Below are 21762 nucleotides of genomic sequence, written 5' to 3'. Positions count from 1 at the left end.
ATAATTATTATGCATTTGGTTGGGCTTCTTCACCACTACCCTAAAAACAATTCTTTATCAAGATCTCATGTCAAAATTGTGCGGGGATAATTACCCGGGGAGAAGTGCCTCTTTTGCATAATGCTCTGCTCAACGAAGCTCCTTGGGGGGTTGTTGTCTGCCTGTGCTGCGTTTCTCTGGAGGGGAGAGTTGAGGGCACTTGGGACTGGGTCGAGGGGAGCATGAGGAGGTGCGTATGGATTGCTGCGGAGCTGACTTCATTAGCTGGCCTCTGTCCAGCTCTGAACTTAGCACTGTGGGTGTCAGAAGCACCAGGATCTCCTAAGGCAAGCTCCTGCAAAACCTGGCTGGGGTGCAGGTAACCTCCCCTGGCAATGGACATTTATCCAGTGCTCGCCACTGGCCTCCTTCAGATAAATGGGCAAGTGAGTGTCCATTGGGGCTATTTCTGCTGACAGCCTCCACCTCTGAGCATCTTGAAAAAGAGAGAGGGAAGAGGGGCTGGCACTGAGACACAGAGAGATTCGCAGCCCCCCACCTGCACCACGCGTGTGCCCTCCAGCTGCACCAGCTTAGAGACAGCCGCAAACACTGCTGGACTCACACTCAGGTTCAGCTCTGTGGCTGCCATCTTATTGATGGTACAGAAGAAACCTGGGTGGAAAGCACCGGAAGCTCCCTGGTGCCAGCACAGTCTGCTCGTGGGCAGCAAGCCGAGTATCCTGCCTGGTGGCATCAAGGTAGCTGCTGTCATGATCATCCACCACTGCACATGTGGTGTCCCCAATACCGAGCCCACTGTGGTGAGGTTTCCCTCCGTCTCCCTGAAAGCTGGGGGCAACGCTAGACTTGCTCTGGCCAATGAAGTGGGAGAAAAGCCGCGCGAGGGCTTCGGGGAGCCAGTGTGCTGCCCACGGTGTGGCTGCCTGCTTCTTGCCATGGCTGTGACAGGAGCAGAAGGCTCACTCCAACCAACTGTGCTCCTGAGGACAGGCGCAGAGCTGCCCACTGCCCCACGGTGACCAGAAGTCCAGCCCTGCTGTCCCAAGCAACTAAGGTTTGAGGGCAGCTGGTTGCTCTTAACCCACCTCGCACTGAGGGACACACTCGGAGTTCATGTGTGGTGTTTCTCCCACATTGGGGCGGCAGCAGCATTAACTTCTACAGGACGTGATGGACACCTTCCTGTGAGCAGAGAATGGCAGGCAGAGCGACACAGCAGGCATCGCTGTCACCTGCAGAGGGCTGACGTTCTCACCGCCCCCGCCCCAGCACCAGCTCCAGACCTCAGGCCTTGGGGCCTCCTGGGACGGTGACACTGTGACCCACAAAGAATCTGCAGCTTCTTTAGAAGCAGGTTTCGGGTGAGGGACCATGAAGCACACCTCCAGGTATTGCTTCCCTTGGGATGGCCAAGGCAGGGGACGCTGAGGAAGATGAGGAAAGTGGAATCGTGACCTCCTTTCTGCTTTGAGTCAGAATTTGTGCTCGTCAGTCCTAGTCTTGGACCTGGCACAGGTGTCCCTGCACCCCAGATGACCACAGAGTTCAAAGGTACTCAGAAGTTCAGAGGGTATCACACACACAGCACATTTCTTGTGAAGGTCTCCTCGATGATGTCCCTGCGGGCTTCATAGAGCCCAGCTCAGCTGATCTCCTCCTGGAATCACGTCCTGGACTTTCCTGGACCCCAATCCAGAATTTTCTTCCATCAACAACCCTCCCTGAGCCCCAGGTCCTCCTGGGCCTCCTGGGCTCTCTGAGCAATGGGTGCTGTACAATCACCAATAAAGCCACCATTTTAGTTGGGTGCAGGTGTCTGTCCGGCACCCCAGGCTCCCTTGGTACCTCTTGAGATCACATCTGTCTGCTCAAAGTGGGGTCCGCCAGGCCTCTGCTCAGAGCTATGCATCAGTGCATGAGGTGTCTTTCCACGATTTACAGACATCCAAGTTCTGCTCATACCCACAGGGTCCCTGCTATCTCAAATCCAAGTGCACCGTGCCAGAGTTCTGGTCTGGAAAGACCCAGGGAGAGGCAGACGCAGAGCTGGGCCAAGTGTGAGAGGGCAGAGTATGTGTTTGCATTTCCTGAGTTGTTCTTTATTTACTTCAGAAAAAGTGGCTGGCGGCCACGCTGATGTGTTGACAGAGGGATCCAGGCTGGTAAAGTTCAGGTTCGTGTTTGGATTCTGCCCCAGCAAACAGAAGCTGAAACTGAGCCAGACATGGGGGTGGTCTGCTGCGGGGGGACCCAGTGCACACGAACAAGGAGCGGCCAGGACACAGCTGTACCTGTTTCCAGGGTGAGGGCCTGGACCCGCCACCCCCTCCATGGAGTCTAAGCTGTTCTTTCTCCTATTTACACACCTGCACAAGATGTGCAACCCACCCTGGAGGGACAAGCAGCGTCTTCACCTCTGGTGACAGACAGGAGCGGGGCAGTGGCTGGAGTTACAGAGCAAAGGAAGAATCTGGTGGTGCCTCCAGCTCCCAGCCCGAGGGGTGCCCAGCCCCAGACTCAGAATCGGGCTTCTGGATCCAGGATTCCCTGACAGGAGAGGAAGTGAGGGCCAACGTGCCCCTGGCTTGCGCCGGCGTGGGAACAGCACCCAGGCTGTGGCACTGACAGCCTGAGTGTTGAGATCGGGGGGGGGGGGGGGTCTGTTTCTGACCCCACGCCCTGAGTTCTCCTCCAGGCTTATGCTCTGCAGCCAGGGCAAAGGCTAAAACACTTGTTGTTTCTCACGTGGTGAGGGAAGGTCCTGCAGAGCTTGGGTTAGCAAGTGATTCTGTCCATTTGTGTGGACCTTCCACTCCCACCAACCTCAGGGGCCACTGCCGTGCACCCGCGGACCCAGCCTGGCTCCCCTTCTGCAGCAAGGGAGCTGGGAGAGGCGAGGGAGTGGTCTCTCAGGACAGGAGAGAACCATCTCTCTACCTGGGCCTTAATTGCAAATGATTTCATTAGCTGAGTCCTGATGTGCAAGACGCTAAATAGATGGCGGCTGGTGGCTCTAAAAATAGCCCACTTGGTCCTGTTCCTGTGTTGAAAGATGCACCCCTGGCCGGGCTCACCGAGGCCTGCTGTCATCTCCAGCGTCCTCTTCCCACCTCACGAGCAGCACATGAATGCATGTTCAGAGTACTCAGCCAAGCCACTGAGACACGAGCCCTGCAGTGGGAGTCATAGCGAGGTGGAGCTGGGCGTGGACAACATGGTCAGTGCTTTCTGATCCTGCAGCCGCAGGCTGGGGCCAGCTGCCTGGTGCTGCTCGGAGAACAGGAGGAGGAGCTCCAGGCAGTGCCAGATCCCAGCATCTGTGCAGCTGCTGCTCTGGAGCCCCCTACTCAACTGGTGCATCCCTAGAGTGGAAGCCGAGTGCTGTGGTATATATTTCTCAGCGCACACCTGCAGCACAGGAAACAGTCCCTCGCTGGGCCGATGTGTGCCCAGAGCATGGTGCTCAGTCCTACCCCAGGACATAGCAACAACTGAGTGCTCAGACCATCACTGCTCTGTCTGTCACAAGGGCCTGGAGCGGATATGCCAGCTCGTGCTTGCCCAAATTAACCCCGTGCCTCCTCTGAGGCAGCACCAGCAGCAGGACTTAGAGCCCCAGTGCTGGGTCGGAGAGAGAACGTTATGGGGTGCGGGCTAACAGCGCCCCAGGAGCCTCTTCTCGTCCTAAACATCAGCCTCACCGAGCTCAGTGAAGTCCCATGGAAGCCAGTCGCTGTGACAGTGTGAGCTGAGAGGGAGCGGGCGGCTGCCCCAGGGGCACAGGGGCTCATCATGCAAGTGTGACCACAGACTGGTGAGAAGGACACATTGTTCCTACTCAGAACGCCTCGTGGTGAGAGCTGTGGACAGGAACGGGAGGCAGGAAATGGTGTCACCTCTGATGCACCTCAGCCTGGACCAGAGCTGTGCCAACCTGTGGTCTCATCCTCTGAAGCCCTGGCCGGGCAAGTGAGCAGGGGTCAAGGGCCAAGGCTGGGCCTGCATCGGGGGCAGCAGGGAGCCTGGCTCCCCAGGGGAACATGGCCCTGCCATCCACTGGCACGTGACCTCAGTTTCTTCTGGAAAGCTGGAGTAACAGCACTGGGGCTCAGGGAGGCAGTAGGGCTCGAGGAAGCAGTGGGTGTAGGTGCCCAGCAGGACCTCAGTTCACAGTGAGTGGAACAAATGTTTGTGCTTACTCATGACGTGCTGGTTTCAGTTAAAAAGCGGGCTTCCTTTCCGGAGCCCTGAGAATCTCCCTCATTCCTCCAAAACATCAGACGCCCACGATCTTAAATGAGAGAGCAAAGGTCCCAGCAGGGCCACCTTGTCAGGGCACTGGCGCTCCCTGTTTCCCATCTGCCCCTGGTGAAGCCAGGGCCCTTAGGAGGATGTCCCACCCCTGCAGTGGGGCAGAGGAAGGGCCCCCTCCCTGCAGGGCTCAGGCGGCATCCGGGCCTCTGCAGAGAAGGGCTTGGTGTCCGGTCCTGCATGCTAGTGCGTGTGTCCTCGGCTGCTGAGCGAGCAGCGATGTGGGAAGAGGCCCTGGCCTGTCTGAGGCTGGGCCAGGAAGGGTGGAAGACTCCATTCAGTGCTGCTGCAGTCCGGAGATGCCGGGCTCCACTCCAGCGGGGCACCTGTGGGGCCAAGGGGCAAGAGGCTCACGCTTTCGTGAGCAGCGGCCTCCTTAGTGCGCTGCCCCTCCCGCCCTGTGGCTGCACGGCCAGGAGGCCTGCACTGCGGTTCCTTAAACATGGGACCGACTGCTTTGGATCCCGGAACCTAGGACAGCCTCCTCCTACGTGGGCTCTGAGCAGTTGAGATGAGGTGCAGGCACTGCAGGGAGCCGCAAACAGGCCCCGCTCCAGCCCTTTGAAGAGCTGCCTCCCTGCTCCTGGGAGATGCTGGACTTCGGCTGGTGTTATAAATATTAAATGGGGACTGGAGGAGTTTATTAGTGCAATATTTTCTTGAGGAGGAATGCACTGGAGAGCGTAAATGGCATGTTTGTTGTCACATGGCTGATTTTTCTTGAACAAAAGAGCAGCCTGATACTTTCTTATCAGTGGGAGATGCAGAGCCAGTGAGAGCCTTAGATCACAGCTCAGGGGAAGTGAGCCCAGGGGTATGCCTCGCCTGAGCTCCCCGCTGTCGCCAACAGGGATAGCACAAGAGGGCCCTGTGCTCTGCTGTACGGCAGTGTTCCTCACTTCGCTGAGGCCCTCAGTGTTGGGCAGAAGATGTGTCTAAGGGGTTACAATGTTCGTTTTTAATAGACTATTTTTACAGCAGTTTTAGGTTTGTGGAAGACCTGAGGAAGTAGTGTTCCCATGGACTCCTGCCCTGCGCTGTGTCCCTGTTACTGACCGCTTCCATGATTGCCTGTGTTAGGACTGGGAACAGCTAAGAAACCAGCGCTGGCACATTGTTAGCGACTAGAGCCCAGGGTGGGCATCCTGTAGATGGGACTCATCCTGTAGGTGGGACAGCCTGTAGATTGGTTCCGCTGTTTGATGACACGTGTCCGCTGTCACTTATACTCACAGAATACGGTCACCACCATCAGCATCCTGGGCTCCACCCATTCACCTTCCCTCTCCCCAGCCCCCACCAGCCCCGGGACCCCTTCGCTGTCTCCGAGTTTCCCAGGTGATCGCCTGCCGGGATCACACGGCTCGCAGCCACCCAGCTGCGCTTGCCGCTGAGCATTTGCGCCTCCTCCGAGTCTGCTTGGGGCCTGCAGACCTCTGGATCTCCGCTTCCGGGCACTCCTCCCGCCAGCCTTTCTCAGGCTCCTCCCAGTCTAGCGACAGGTGCTAGAGACCTGGGCAGAGGTCAGGCCATCCCACAGAGGCAGGAGAAGGCCGCTGCAGTGCTCTTCCTTTCCGTCTCGGCTGTTTCCCACCAGGGCTTGGCTCAAACGCCTGGATTTACTTCTGTCCCCGACGCTAATACCCAGGCAGGACATCGCCTGACTGCCACTCTTCTGCGTCCAGCCTCCCTACCAGCTGGCGAGGGGACTTTGCTGCATTCGGCCCCACCCCCGTGCCTGTCATGGTGCCTGCACACAGCAGGTGCTCCCCGGCCACTTGTTAAAGGGATGTGCACGGGTAGGAGAGGGCGGAGGAACCCACTCAAGCCACAGGTTCCCAGGCAGACCAGCCTGGACTTGAACATGAGAACCGTTTCTTTCCCTGATGCTCCCTGCAAGAACTGAGTATCTCAGAATACATCTGTGCCACTTCGTGAATATTCTCTAGGAAACTGCTTCTCCCGCAGAAGCTAGCTGCCGCTGCTGGGACACCCATTTGGAGGACTTTCTTACGCCCAGGAGAAAATCGGGCATCACTGCAAAGGCAGGAGCGGTGCCTTTGAGCCCACTCAGAATGCGTTAGCTCAGTGCTGTTCGGGCGACATGGACCTGGAGAGGAGGGAAGGGTAGGCGCAGGCAGTGCTGCCTGGCTGAGTCCTGATGGGTGAGAAGTGATGGGGTAAGTGACGGGTAAGGCAGGCATGAAGCTCCTCAAGATTCTGACACTGTTAACCCCCCACAGGGGGGTCTGAAGGGCTGACCGGCCCCTCACAGTGCCCGCGGGGTGAACAGGTCCTCACAACTCCAGAAGTCTGCGCATCACAGGAACCATCTGACCACTGAGCAGGTCACCCAGTCACTGACATCCAGGAGCCACCATCTGTCTGCACAGGGCTGCCTTCCCCACCCCTCACCTGCGTGCTCCAGGGCTTGTCCAGAAGCTTCCTGCTGGAGGGGCAGCAGGCTGACCTGCATGTTGCTGAGTGCACTTTTCCAATCTTAAAAACATACGGGTCCACCTCAGCACTCTGCTAAGCAGTGCGGAGCTAGAGAAAAAGCACCAGGCCCTGAGACCTCCCCTCCCCCTCCATCCAGCGGGTGGCTGCCTAGGGCCAGGCAAGGGACAGTGTGGGCCAGGGGAGCAGCACGTGCCAGGGCTGGGCATGGGGCACTCGGCCCACTGCAGGCAGGGAGACTGGGAGGACTGTTGCCCTTGGACAGCAGCTTGGCTGGAGGGGGCACAGCTTTCAGGGCCTGGCACTGGGAAGCCACTGTCACTTTCTAGTTCCCTCCCTGCCAGTTTGCCCCATCAGGAGCAGAGGAGAGAACCAGGACTCCCTTGCTTCGGCTTCTTCTCCAGCCTACTGTCTCCTCCAAGCCCCACGCTGTCTTCAAAGGCAGAGGAAGACCCCTTGGGAAGTGCTGCCCCAGCCACACACTGTAGGGTCCTGCAGCCCCCGTCCCTGCAGGGCAGGCTCCGGGCCCAAATGTTTCGGAGCCTTTGCACTGCTGCTGTCCAGAGCACTCTTCCTCCAGCTGTCCCTCCACCCGTCACCTAGGACAGATGCTGCCTGCCTGCCACCCTCTCCTCTTTGTCACCTTTGCTGTCCTCACCATGGTGATGTTGCTCACACGCTGGCTCTGTGGTTTGGTCTGTGAGTTCCCTATGGGTGACATCTGACTCCCCGGCAGCTAGAACAGTGCATGGACTTTGGAGAGGCTGCGGGTAGATGGTGGAAGAAGTGGGGGAAAGGCCGTGGCACCGCTGACTGAGCTAGAAGGTGTGAGACTCGTGCACTGTCGGCGCCGTTCCAGCTACAAGCTCACCTTTGGCTCATTTGCTCTCTCTTGACTCACCTAACAAGAAAAATAACAGAAAGAGGGGTTCTGCAGCCACAGCCCTATTTTTCAGCATGCCCTTCTTGGGGAGACACAGCCTGCCACCCCCATAAATGTCGGGCTGCCACTGCGACTGGGGAAGCAGGCTGACTAGACTGTGTGACACTGATCCCTGCTCCCTCTTGTGAGCCTCCCTGGCTCCGTCCAAGCTGCCAGCAATTAAAAATGATGAGGATGAGGGGTGAGGCCCAGCCGCTCCTCCTGACGGCACTGTGCCTCCTCTCCAGAGCGTGAGTGCTGTCTGTGCCAAAGTTCCTGATCCGGGTCACTGTACCCTCCCAGCCATGCACGCATCAGGTGAGAGAGGCCAAGTGACAAAGAGGCAGGACTTTTAAAGAAGTTGTCTGCGCCATCCCCTAGAAGGAAAGAAGCAGGTCTTGGCTGGTCAGCAGGGGCCTACGGACCAGCCAAGGACCAGCCCGAGACGGGAGGGTGCCTGCTGCCATCCCAAGGGTCCTCACAGGTACAGGTGAAGCAGGCACACGCGTGTGCGTGCACACACACACACACACACACAGGGGCATGCACACATGCACAGTACACACCGACAGGGCCCAGGGCACTGCGGACCAGCTGGGGTTCACAACGATGCTGGCCACTGTGATCACTGCTTTGTGAGGATACCGGGGTCTCCGGTGCAGCCCAGCAGATACTCGGGATCCTGCCCCGGGTCCACTCCTGGTGCTGTCTTCAGTGTTGACTGCAGGGACCTTGGCCACAGCCACTGAGGATGGTGCAAGGGAGGCTTGGGCTGCGTGTGTTCCTTAGATCCGCTTTCTCTCGGGGTTCTTCAGTCTCTCATCAAGTGAGACCACATAGAAGGGAGGTACAGCAGGTCTCGACTGCCCCAGCGCCAGGCAAGTAGGTATCCAGGAGCTGAGGCCAGAACGGATGCCACCTCCTCCTCCTCCTCTTCCAGGCAGATTCCTCATATCCCTGTGGGCTGTCTCCCCACCTATGCAGCAGAGCTCGGCATGGAGAGCCAAGGCGAGAAGGGACGGGTGTCCTGCGGGCCGGCAGGCTGCAGCCTCGGTGCCTCAGTGCAGACACTAGTGCAGCGGGAAGGGTCCTGCAGGCTGCCCGGCATGGTGACCCCGGGTGCAGCCCAGTAGCAGGTGGAGTCCCCTGGGGGTGGGTCCCCAATCCCACGCCTCCCTGCTGCCTTGCAGAAATGGCGAGCTGCCTCCAAGCCTCGGTTTCCTCCCCTGCAAATTGGGAGCAGCGCTGCCTTCCCGGGCCTGGCAGGTGCTCAGCACAGCGACAGTGCTCAGGAGAGACAAACCGGCCCAGGAAGGTCTGAACGGAGCCACAGTAAAATGTGTGATCCGCACTTAAAACAGAAGAGTTTTCCGTGACATTTGTTGGTTTTGTCTAACACATGGAGGGACGTTTCCTAGGGACTCCCCGAGGGTTTTTGTTTTCTCTGGAAGACTGGGAGAGAAATTAGAAGATCAAAAGCAAATATGCAAAGAAGAGCATCCGCCAAATGTGTTCGTGCAGGGCCAGGAAGCCGGCGGCGGCAGGCTGCATCCACGGCTTTTTCCCCTAACAAAAGAGCTGCAAAGGGCTGTCCCAAGAGGATTCCACTGGGCCAGGCTGTCCTAACTGGGGTAACAACCTCACACTGCTGGGCAGTGTCCTGGGAACCTACCCTCCAGACTAGGACACACAGCCACCTGACACTGCTCAATAGCCCTCAAGTGCACTCAGCCTCAAGTGCAGAAAGATGCAGCCTCCAAAATGTGACGGGAAGCAGACCGAAGAAGAAGCAAAGACAGGAAATAGAACAGAGCACACTGGGAGGCACTAATGCCTCACAGCCTCCCATCCCGCTGAGACCTTGCCTCTGAGCTTCCCAGCAGCCAGAGTAAAGAGGGAAACCAGCTGCAGGCAATTCATAAAGACAGATAGGGAAACAAATGGACTTCTGAGGGAGGAGGGTTTGCACCATAGGACCCCAGACATTTCTTCTGCAGGTCTGGCCACTGCTTACTCCTGCGCTCTTTCTATAGTGAGCCAAGCATCAGTAAAGCTCTGAACAGTGTTTGTGCATCGAGCAGTTTAAACTCCAGTTGCAGGGTTTCTTGGGCGCGTTCACACACTCAGTGCGGCTGCTCTTCTCTCAGAGGAACACCCTGCTTCAGCTTCACTCTGAGAGAAAGGTATAGCCCAGGAAGGGGGTTCAGGAGCGAGGACTGTCTTCGCAGGCCTTCTCTCTCCTACCCCCGGTACCCCATGTTCAGGTCGTCTCTGGCAGGTGGGCCTCTGGCTGGACCAGTCCCTCGGGGACCCCACACTCCTAATGTCTCACTGCCATCTGACCATGACAGTGCGGTCTCAAACACAAGTGACCCTGCTCCCAGGAGCTGCTCCCCACGCCTAGGAGTCCCCGGCCCACGGGTACTGGCCACCCCTGCCCTGGCCAGCACCAGATCTGTGGGAACCAGGGGTTGGGAGGCATCTTGTCACACAGGCCTGAGCATTCTCGTGACTGAACGGGCCTGTGCCTGACCACAGGAGCCTCCAAACCCTCAGGGGAGTCTAAGAAGCTCACTGGCCCCACAAGGTTGCACGGCAGAGCTGTTTCTCAGGCTGCACCTTGAATCTCCACGAGGTGCCTTCCATGGAGGACATATGTCACCTCCCGGTCCTGGCGCCTGTGGACAGGGACTCCCGGCCCCTGTGTGGGCAGCTCAGGTGCTGTAACTTCTTCTCCAGGCGGTCCAGAAGCTTGCCAAGATGTCACTAAAGCTCTGTGCCAGTTCCGTACAAAACAGCGCACAGCGTCGTTATTAGAGACCCCCCCCCCCGCTGCTGTCCAAATCCATCAATTTTATGAGAAATTTGGTGTTGGAGAACAAAGGGGCTTATTTATATATTTTGTGCTAATCTCTTGGCAATCACAGGACTGTCATTTTTATCTTTGTCAGTGACAATTGGGTGTCAGAAGCGATTGATCCGCTCAGTTTGTGCTGATTTTAATTTGTTTACTGTTGGGGCGAACAGAACAGTAAAAGCAGTCTGGAATTTTCCTCTCACTTGAAGACAAAGCACTTTTTTTCCCTCCGTGGTGGGGGGATAGCTCCAGGGAGCTGTAGGCCACCCTGCATGGTGGCTGGCCTTGTCCATCTGAGAAACCACAGTCCCCATGGCTCTGCCTGGGCCAGAGCCACACCTCCCTTTTGGCCAGACAGTGAGAAACTCCTGGTTTCCCCACATCTCAAAGCCACAAGTGGGCGGTGCCGGGAGCCCGAGCCATCTACAGTGAAGTATTTGAGATAAGGAATCACGCGTGTTATTTATTATTTCAAGACAAGCAACAATAAAGCAAGGGGAAAGTGCTTTATGAGACATAATGTGAGTAGCTTCTTTTAGTTTTGTAGAATAAATAGTAATTAAATCATATAAGCTGTGACAGTGGAATTGCTCTCAAAAACACCAGTCCTCCCACCATAATTGCTTAGGTACCCACATTTTTATGAATACCAGGTAACTTTAGCCACCGTTTTTATCAGCAGAAAGTGACACCGGCTTCATAATTTACCACTGCGCTCGGCAGCAGCTGCAGCAGCGCATGTATAAAAATTCCCTAACGCGCTGCAAATGAATACGGGCTTTGGAGGTGGCTTTTCTGCGGTGGAGTTAACAGTGGCCGTGGTGCTGGAGCCATGGGGAGGAGGGAGGTGGCAGTTCGGTCGTCTAATTAATGTTTCGGAAGCAAAGCAATGTGCAGCCCCAGCAGTGTCAACACGGCACACTGTCTGCCTCAGCTCTGTTTGCAGCTAAGCCAGACAGCCCAGGGCTGGGCCAGCTGTCCCGTCCTTGCTAAGTAACAAGGACCAGCTGGGCAAGGTGGGGCAGGTCTGTCACCCTCTCACTCCGGGAGGCTGAGGAAGGAGGATCACACGTTGAAACCCATCCTGGGCACTTTAAGAGGACCCTGCCTCAAAATAAAAAATACAAAAGGAACTGGGGGTGCAGGTTAGTGCAAACCCCCAGTGCTGCGCAGAAGCCTAGACATTCCGCTGAGTTCCACTCCCAAAGTGGACTTGCCATTGGGGAACAGTCTTTAAATGCCAACTTTTGGTAACTTTGCTGCCCTTAGCTTTCTTGTGTGGAAAAATCCATCCATTGGGGTCTAACAGGCAGGCAGGGGGTTGCATGGCAGCACAGCTGGGTAGAGAACTCCGCCGGCTGGCAGGGCAGAGGCAGCCGTGTAGGCGGGGATGCATCTGCAGACAGCGCGGTTGGTTTGGAGAGCGGATGTGCATCAGGGCTTCTTTCCCATTTTCCCCTCCATTTTTTCCCAGCCTCCGGCGAATTCCCGCCACCTTCTCGGACACCATTGCCTGCCCAGTGCTCGCTGGAGACCCAGAGCTCGTTTGTGACTGCCCTCCTGACCGTGTCCTCCTCTCCTCTTACAGTTAAGTTCAGCAGCTGTGTGGGGACCAAGGGGACACAGTATGAGACCAACAGTATGGACTTCAAAGTCGGGGCAGACGGGACCGTCTTCGCCACTCGGGAGCTGCAGATCCCTTCTGAGCAGGTGGCCTTCACGGTGACGGCAAAGGACCACCAGACGGCCAAGCAGTGGGATGCCATGGTGCGACTGCTGGTGGCCCAGACCTGGTCCTCACACTCCGGACACAAGGTAGGGATCACGAAAGTTTCCTCCTGGGAATGAAGGTCCCACTGCCCCAAAGGCCCGGGTAGGAACTCCTCCAGGCTCCCTGAGCATGAGGCTGGGCAGCTCTGTGGCAGAGAAGGCCACACGCCTTGGCCTTTGCACTGTCCTCTGCTGGTGGCCATCACATGCTGGCCACCTGGGCAGCACACAGACCTCTCTGTAGTTTTGAACAAAGCTGCCCCATTTCCACTTCAAATTGTTCACCACAGACTGCAGCCTGCGGCCTGACAGCTGCACTCACCCACCAGGTCCTCAAGTCCCAGGGAAATGACAAGACAGAAGCCGCAGGCTGGCAGAGTCGCTAGAGGAGCTGGGGCAAGCCCAGTGCCAATGCCGGGGAGTGGAGGGGAGGGAGAGGCAGAGCTGGGGGGAGGCGATGGGCGGAGAGCTGGAAAGTGGAGAAAGGGAGGGAAACCAGGGAGAGGGGGGAGGAGGGAGGAAGCCAGGGAGGGGCACAAAGGGAGGGACACCAGGACACCAGCAGTTGGTGCTACCACGCCTCAGCGCACACGTGCGTGCACACAGGTACACACACTCACAGCCATCCACGTGGCCCATGCGGGTGGCTGCACAAAGGAGTGAGGCTGGTGACTCCGCCTCCCCTGGTCCTGAGAGCCAGCAGGCGAGGGGAGAGGTGCTGAGCCCTTGACACCCCAGGTCTCTCAGAAGCCGGCCCTGAGCAGGCGCTCAGACCCCACTCCCCGCACCCCAGAAGAGGAGTAGAAGGAAGCTGAGCAGAGCCTCAGCTCAGTTGCCCAGATCCTGCCATGGCTGAAGGCACCTTGTGAGCCTCTGACATGGACACTTGCTGCAGAGCTTCTCCAAAACTATCAGATTGAGCATGGAGCAGTTTCACGACAAATGTGCCACCGAGCCCGCTTTGGGAAAGCAGGGACTCCTGTACCATCTTGTGTACTGAGCAGAAGTAAAAATGGTTTCATGAGAGAGGAAAAAGCGGGGACATGGGAGGACAGTCTTCACTGCCCATGATGAGGAGGTCCCGCTGTGGAAGGAGGTCCTCTGTGTCCTCCTGGGCATGCCAACCAGGACTCAAACCCCATCTCCAGGCCCGGCCAGCACGGGCCCCCTCGGATGCTGAGGACTGAGGCAGGCAGATGTATCCTTCGCTCCTACCTGCGCCATCAGCCCAAGCCACACTCGATCAGAAGGCAATGGCAGGGCAGGCCGGATGGCAGCCGAGTCCCTGGCTATCCCTGCTGAGGGTCCTTCCCCTCTCTTTTGGGACCCCAGATGCTGGGAGGCAGCACTCACCTCCCTGCTCACCCCTGTGACTTGGTGGCCGAGCTGCCCTCCGACCAGATTGTGATGCAGAAACTTTGTACCTTGTGAGCAGAAAGGCTGAGCCCCTCTCAATCTAGAAGGCTTTCAGACAAAAGGCACCAACTGGAAATAGAATGACACCTTTTGTTTGGCATGTTAATGAAGCAATTTCTGATGCAATTAATCCCCAGTCCTCCTGGAAGGTGCAGGCACTGGTGCTGATTGCAATTAGGTGGTTTCCAGGTCAGATGCCCGAAAACCCCACAGTGGGCCTGGGACGCACCCAGCTGGGGGGGGGGGGGGGTCAGAACTCCCGTCCCAGATTCAGAGCATGTAGTGGGCCCCATCATCCCCCAATCCGTGAGACGTGACCGGCACAGGCGATGGCAGCCCCTCACACCTAGTCCTCCTCCACCCAATTCACATCTCTCTTATTGATTCTCCCCCACTCTGACTTTCTTCCTTTTTCCTTTCTGTCTGTATGGAGAATTGAACCAAAGGCCCTCACACTGAGCCATATCACCAGCCCTATTTATTTCTTATTTTGAAACAAGGTTTCTCTAAGTCACCAAATTTGCCAGGCAGGGCTGGAACCTGTGATCCTCTTGTCTCAACCTCCCAGAGTGCTGGGATTGTTGGTGTGTGCACTCTGCCAGGCTTCCCTCTTCCTTTCTATATAGCGTCTAGCACGCAACTGAAAGTGACTGGACACATGAGATGAAAGAGGACAACCTCAGTCCAACTCAGGAGACACAGCAGATGACTAAAACAAACCTCCAGGGCTGCAGGTGAGGGGGTTTTCAGACACACATGTTACAGTCACCATGCTTACTATGTTTAAGCAAGTTAAATATAAGATTCTAACAGAATTTAAACAAGGAAATATAAAAAAGAATAAATTGAACAATTTAGATGGAAACAAAGGGACAGAAGAAGGAAAGCACAGGAAAAATACAGAAGACAGGACAGGAGCCATTGGAGAAGTACAAAGAAGGTCTAACACGCGTACACGTGGAGTGTGAGGGGGAATTAAATGCAGCAGCCGTAATGTTTGAAAGGATAAAGGTAGAAAAGTCTTCAAAAAGTTGCAGCAGATCTCCAGACAGATTCAAGAAGCCTGAGAGCTGGATAAATATACAAAAGTTGCACCACAGTACTTTACTGTAAAAGACCCAAAATCAGAAGTCAAAGAGAAAATCCTGACCCCAGCTGGAGAAGAGGCGGGGTCCCCAGGAAGGAGCAGCAGACCGAGGCCGGCTCCTGCCCAGAATGTATGGACTGGGAGCCAATGGGACGATGTCTTTAAAGTGCTACAAGAGAACAGGATTCTACGAGTCACTTCTTTAAAAAGAAGCTGACGTGGAGCTGAAGTGGAGCTGAATCTTTCAAATACAAAAGCGGTAAGAATCTGCCACAAGTTGTGTTCTTTAGGTAAAAGAGAGAGTGAGGTGAAATAGCAGAACTGGACGAAAATGAAGGCTAAGAACACAGGAGAGGGTGAAGGAGCCCAGCAACGTGGTATTTCCGGGGGCGTGAGCTAAAAGGTTCAGGTGGACTGTGAAAACTGCGCGAACCCTGGGAGCGGCTGCTGCAGCCGGGGGATCTGAGGTGTGCCCTTCAGGGAGATGCTGGAGCACCACAATAGCACAGGCTAAGAATCCCTAGTCCGAGATGCCTGGAACCAGCCCAGCCTCCGTCTCAGATTTTCCAGATTGTGGGCTATTCCTTCCTATAATGAGGTGTCTTGGGAAGGGGGCCCAAGTCCAAACACACAGTTCCTTTATGCTTTGTGTGTCCCTCACTCGCGCCGCTGGGAGGTGGTGTTAGCAGTGTTTTCACTGTGCCCCGTCGTGCGAGGTCAGGTGCGCTGTGCTCTGCGTGTGGCAGCATGGTGATGCTCAGAGTTTCAGGTCTGGAAGCATTTCTGTTTTTGATTTCTGGATGAAGGACAGCCATCCTGGATATACTGATAAGACACATATATCTGTTTTAAGTCCTTTGAAATGTCACTACAATGCATAGACTTGTATGAGTTCCAAAATAATAAATGGAAAAATAAAACAATAAAAATTATCAATCCAAGCAAAGCAAGAAAAGGTAAAGGAAAATTTAGAATAAGCAGACTATCTATTTCTCATTGAGTAGGAAGGTAGATTTGCAAATATATCAGTAATTGTAAAAAAGAAAATATAATAACATATGATCAAGAAAAAATATGACAGGTTACATAAAGGAAAACCCCAACTATATTCAATTTACTCTTGCACTTAAAGAATGTAAGAATAGGGAAAAGTCAAAAGTAAAATCACAACAAAAAATATTATGCAAAACACGGTCAGAAGAAAATGGCATTGGCTCCAGTGTAAAGAAACCCAAGAAAAACAGCTGGTGTGAAGTGGTATACTTCATAATGCAAAAATGGCCAACTACCCCAAAGACAGGAATCTCTAGGGCCGGGGATTTAGCTCAGCAGCATAAGCACCTGCCTGGCAAGCACAAGGTCATGAGTTCAATCTCCAGTACCAAAAAAATTTAAAAAAAGAATCTCGAATTTGTGTGCACTTACGTGACTTCAAATTATTCACGCCAAAGTTGATGGAAGTAAAGGACAAATACTATACGGAACAAACAACTAGGTAGCCAACGTGAATTTTCATCAACGTCTGTCAGTAAGGAATAAACCAACAAAATATCAGCAAGGAAACAGAACCACACCTCAGTGTGTCTGACCTTACAGAGACATAAAACACAGAACTGACCGATGCCAAATACAGTGTTTCAAAACGCCATTTTCAGAGATTAACCCAACAAACTCTCAATATACCCCACAGATTTAAAATAAAAACATTGTTTTCCTACCTCAGAGTAATTAAGCTAAGACTCAGTAACAAAAATGGTAACTGGAAAATATCTGTAGACCCAGAAGCCAAATAAAAGCCTTTATTAGCCAATAAATATTAGCCAACCCTCGGTTACAAATCACGTGGAAAAATACTTTGAACTGAATAATAAAACTAGTGGGGTGTACCTAGTGCCGTGCCCAGATGGAAATAACTTTCCCAAAATTAATGTATGATAAAGAAGGGGAAAAGCAGAGGTCTAAGCATTCATCTCAAGAAAATACAAAAGGGACAGGAAATGAAGCCCCAAAAAGTGGGACAAAGAGGAAGCACACAAGGAAGATGCAGTCGTGGAATCCATGAGGGAAGCCCGTGCTTCAGACAGCAAAGCTGATGGGACCGAGTAACAAACAGGACTCAGTTACACATAATCGGACTCAGAGACAGCAGAGGACATCACAACCAAGCTGTGGACACTGGAAAAATAATGTGAGGTTATTACCATACGTACAACTAATGGATTTAAAAATATACATGAGATCCATAACAGTCTACAGCTGTACAATTTACCAAAACTAACATGCAAAGAAAATGCGCACTGTTTTATTATTATAAACAAATTACGATTCATAACAGAAATACAGTTGACTGTTCTACTGGCGAGTTCCACCCACTCTACCAGGAGAAATTTAAATGAATCCTACACAAACACGTGCAGAAGTTATACAAGAAGAATCACTCCACCAGTTCTGCTGTCCAAATAGGGACCGTGTCCCAAGCCAGCAAAAAGTTTGCCCCAAATGAGCAAGAACTTTGTCTCAAACCAACACAACATATGTCAAAATCCATGTATGCTGGGCAAGGCCGTGTCCACAGTTAGCAAAAACTGTACCCAAATACAATCACAGAAAGGGTAATTATGGACCAGTCTTGCCCATAAAGATGCAAAACTGCAAAATTTCAACAAACTTCAATTCAGCTATGTCCACAGAGGATAAGTCGTGACCAAACTGGATTTATTCTAAGACTTTAAGAATGGCTTAATCAATATAATTCAACACAGAATAACGGATAAAGTATCTATGATCATCTGGATATCAGTTTTTAGAATTTAACCTCCATTCTGAGCAACAAAATTCAGCATGTTAGGAAAAGAAGTGATCTTACATGATTTCATGCTGGCATCTACAAAAGACCTATAACAGTCAGCCAGTTTCCTGCTTAAACAGTCAAAGCCAGAAATATGACAAAGCAGCTATTATATCCCATTCTGGAGGCCCAAACCAATGCAGTAGGGCCAGAAAAAGAAATCAGAATAAATGAAACTAACATGATCAAATGTAGAAAGTCTGAAGAACTTGTAGATTATTTGCTGAAATTGATGAGCGATCCTAGCAAGGTGCTGGCTGTGAAATGTGTGTACTTCTGTGGACCAGCAGTGACTATTAGGAAACAAAATCTGAACCTCACCTCAATTACAACACCACTAGAAATGATCATGTAACTGGGGAAGAGTTAACAAAAACATATGGGGCTCTTACACATCACGGAGACTGAAGACCAAAGTGCAGGGGCTTGAAAAGCGTAAGGTTGTGATGATATTAACTCTACCCAAAGATTTCTACACAGAGTCAACACATTTCCAGTAAAAATCCCAGCAGACTTTATGTTGGCTTGTTTACAGAAGGGTAAAGATCTCATTTTAAAATCCAAAATGGAAGTTCAAAGCTCCAAGGATAGCCTAGGGCGGTGATGGTGAACCCTTGGCCCGCGTGCCGCAGCGGGCTGCTTGTTATCCTGGAAAGCTCTAAAAGGCTCGCCATCTCTGGCCTAGAACAACAGAGAGATGGGTGGCTGTGCCCTTCCAGCTGTGGAAACGCGACAGCAAACCCAGCAGGGTCCAGCCTGCACACTCAGCTTGGGGGGACCGTGCTTCCCTTAGGGCGTCCTGAGCACAAGAGGTGGTCAGCATCCCGGCCTCCCCAGGTGGAAATCACGTCCCCACCTCTTCCCCGTCACTGCCAGCCAAGACTCGCTGGGCACATCCCCCGCCTTGAGGACCAGCAATTCAGAGGGTGTTCTCTTGAGGCAAAGACGGCCAGAGAGACAAACAGAACAGAACAGCGAGCCCAGATTTAGAACCCTGCTTCATGGACAGACGGCTTTTGAACAACACACACACACGAGCTGCCAAGTCCAGCCAAGGACACTCCGTGTAGACCTTTGATCCTTCATGAGCAGTGCTCCGGAGCGGGGCTCAGTGGACACAGCCTGCAGGCCAAAGCCACCTGCTTTTCTGTTGCCTGCAAGGTAAGAGTGGCCTTTACATTTTTAAATGGCTCATTTACAATTATTCTTTAAACACTTGTGCAATAGCCTCAATTTGGCCTGAAATATTTACTTCTGGCGCTAAAAGGAAAATATGCCATCCCTGTTCAGCGGTGGAGGGGGACTGAGATTTCACGCATGATGCTGGGCAAAGGCAAGCCCTGAAGAACATAGAGGAGGAGCCCCAGGTGCACTCTACCCCCAGGGACAGTTCAGGTGGACAGGGACCACAAAGCAGCACGTTAGAAGAGAGGTAGGCAGGGAGCACGGTGGCCTCGGGGCAGGAAGGCAGGCTGTACGCAGACAGGAAGCTTCAAGTAGATCACAGAGATCGATCAGTGGGCTTCATTCAGAAGAACACCTCATCCAGATGTTAAGAAAGCTGTGGAAGCAAGAAGTTGGGAGGAAGGATGGAGGCTGCCTGTGTCATGAACCAAGAACTCAGGTCTGGCATACGGAGCCTCCAGCCGCAGAGGAGCAGGGCAGGAGAGTCTCCCCGTGGGCGTACGCATGGGCCACTCGCAACACTGTCAGAAGCCACCAGAATGGCAAAAGCTGGAAACACATGGTACCGTCGTATTGGTGAACCCTGGCACAGTGTCATGGCAGACCCCTGTGGGGCTGCATGTGGTACCGCACTGCTGGCAGCCACGGGGTTCTGTTAACTAGAGCATGGGGACATCTGGTGTTCACCGTGCCCCACGGGAGTGTGCCCATTGATGCCTGGGGCTCTGTCCCCAATGCTACACTCATGATAGCCACACCTAGATGCAACTCACACACCCATGGTCGCTAGAACTGGTAAATAAATGGAGTGGATCACGCTGTGGAATGGTGTACAGCAGCTGAAGTGATCCAGTGCCAGGCAGAGGGTGAGGGGCTCTCTCACGCATGTGACTGAGGAAAGGACCCAGGGGGACACTGAGGCAGAAACGGGAGCGCTGCCCAGCCACATCCCCAGCAAGCCCAAACGTCCAGGCAGCTCTGAAGCTCAGTGCAGGCTGGGGGAAGCAGTTCTGTGCTGGGGATTCCGGGGCTACTGGGCAGACTTTACTATTCAGCAGTAATTTACCTCACTAGACACTCACATTTTTGTGCATTTTCCAGCATATATTATTGTCACAATTTAAAATTTTTTGTTTGGAAAAAATATAAGCAAAAGGCTTCCTGGCCAGGCTTAGAGAAGGCAGGGAGTTGAGATGTTCACACAGAGAACAAGAGCTGTGATATGGAAGGTTCTAGAAAAGCAAATGGCCTCCTGCAAATCAGAGACTGTAAAAGTCTTATCAAAAGGAGCCTTGAGCAGTTCCCTGAGGACTGTCGCCCAGGGACCCCCTAATTTCCCAGTTCTGTACATTTCACTCCTCTCATGTCAAGGCTTCTGCCTCCCCGTCCATTATTTTAGTGACTCTCTGTGGAGCTGAGAAGACTGACAGCTTTATAGTTAGATGAACCATAAAAATTTGGCAACTTTCTGTCTCTTTCCCTACCCTCTCCCAGCAACTATTAAAGGCCGTCTTTCCACGGGTGATCCAAGCAGTACTAGAATCTGGAAGAAGTTTTTTTGTGCGCAGCCTTGCAGGAAAGCTGATAGCAATTCAATTAGAAAATGCAAATGAGGTCACATATTTCCCACCGGAGCGCTGCGTTGCCCCTGAGGAATCCAAGCAACATTCGGCCTCACAGTAAATACCGAAGATAAAGCTTCCCTCACAGTTGTCATCTGCCTGGCTGGTATAGTGCCGGAATGTGGCAATGGGACCTGTGGGTATAGTTTGCAAAAAAGACACTGTTGTTTATGAAACTAATATTGGGTCTTATGGCACATCAGCATTTATGAAGGATAAACTCAGCCAGGCAGCATCCCATAGTCAGATGGACCTGGACGCTGGCCTAAGTTCTTTCTCTGGCTCTTCATCTCACCAGCTGGCTGGACTAAATTGTGTTCCCCAAAATACAGATGCTGAAGACCTACACTCCAGGACCCTGGAAGATGAGTGTGATTGTAAACAGTTTCACAGATGTAGTTAGCTAGTAAGAAGAGGTCCTCAGGGTCCGACATGGCCAGTGTCCTTAGAGAGAAGGGAACTGGATACAGATATGCACAGGGAGAGTCCATGCCCAGAAACACCAGAGGTCGCCAGCAGCCACCAGGAACTGAGAGGGGTTGGAGCAGGCTCTCCCTCAGCCTTAGAAGAGCCAGTTCTGCCAGGACCTTGGTCTTGGACTCGGGCCTCCAGAACTGGCCCTCATATACACAACTTTGTGGTCATTTGTTATTCAGCCCCAGAACATTATTCCGGGGGTGGTCCATTGCCCCCAACCCCACAGTCCATCATCCATCTCTACTCCGTGATCCATCACCCGCCCATTTCTGGGACCGTCAGACCCATCCTCAGTGGGCTTATTTTTGGTACCACCACTGCGACCCTCAGGTTGTCTGTGAAGACGGTGGAAATGAGAGGCCTTGTTAAGAGAAAGCTCCTGCCACTTACGGAAATGTGGCCTCCTAGGTAAAGCAGGTCTTTTTGGGCATGAAGAACCCGAGTCCAGGCAGCCTCTGCCCTCTGTGAGTTCCAGAAACCTGGCATCGCAGTGCCTGAGCCCTGACACGTGAGGTTTGGGGATTTAAATTGCCTGGGATACAAGTGAGGTGTTTGTGTAAGACAAGCCGGAAGGCGACTGGCACAGCCCATGTCATGTGGCCCATGTCCCAGAAAAATAGCAAGATTGTTTTATCCTTCTCAAAGGGCGGAAAACAGCAATTCTAGAAAAGCAAACAATAACAGTGCCATGGTGAGCCTGTGACAACCTGTCCACTGCTCTGGTCACCTTTGGAAGACAAGTGGCTGCTACGGTGAGTGTAGGAACCCCACATTCTTGTGAGCTCAGAAGGAGAGCTGCTGCAATCC

At 53.4% G+C, this 21762-nt stretch overlaps 1 protein-coding gene across 2 annotated transcripts in view; it reads left to right on the top strand.

Moving 5' to 3' along the window:
* Cdh4 (cadherin 4) overlaps positions 1–21762 on the top strand; it is a 467544-nt gene that overhangs the window by 316224 nt on the left and 129558 nt on the right. For both annotated transcript variants that reach the window (XM_063248080.1, XM_063248079.1), the window contains exon 3: positions 12139–12365. In XM_063248080.1, coding sequence (XP_063104150.1) covers positions 12139–12365 — 227 coding nt within the window. The remainder of the gene's footprint in view (positions 1–12138; positions 12366–21762) is intronic.

Source organism: Cavia porcellus, unplaced genomic scaffold (assembly GCF_034190915.1).
Source record: "Cavia porcellus strain 051 isolate PalLab524CR breed Dunkin Hartley unplaced genomic scaffold, mCavPor4.1 scaffold_5, whole genome shotgun sequence".
In the NCBI taxonomy this organism is placed as follows: domain Eukaryota; kingdom Metazoa; phylum Chordata; class Mammalia; order Rodentia; family Caviidae; genus Cavia; species Cavia porcellus.
This window is presented reverse-complemented; position numbering and strand designations above follow the sequence as displayed.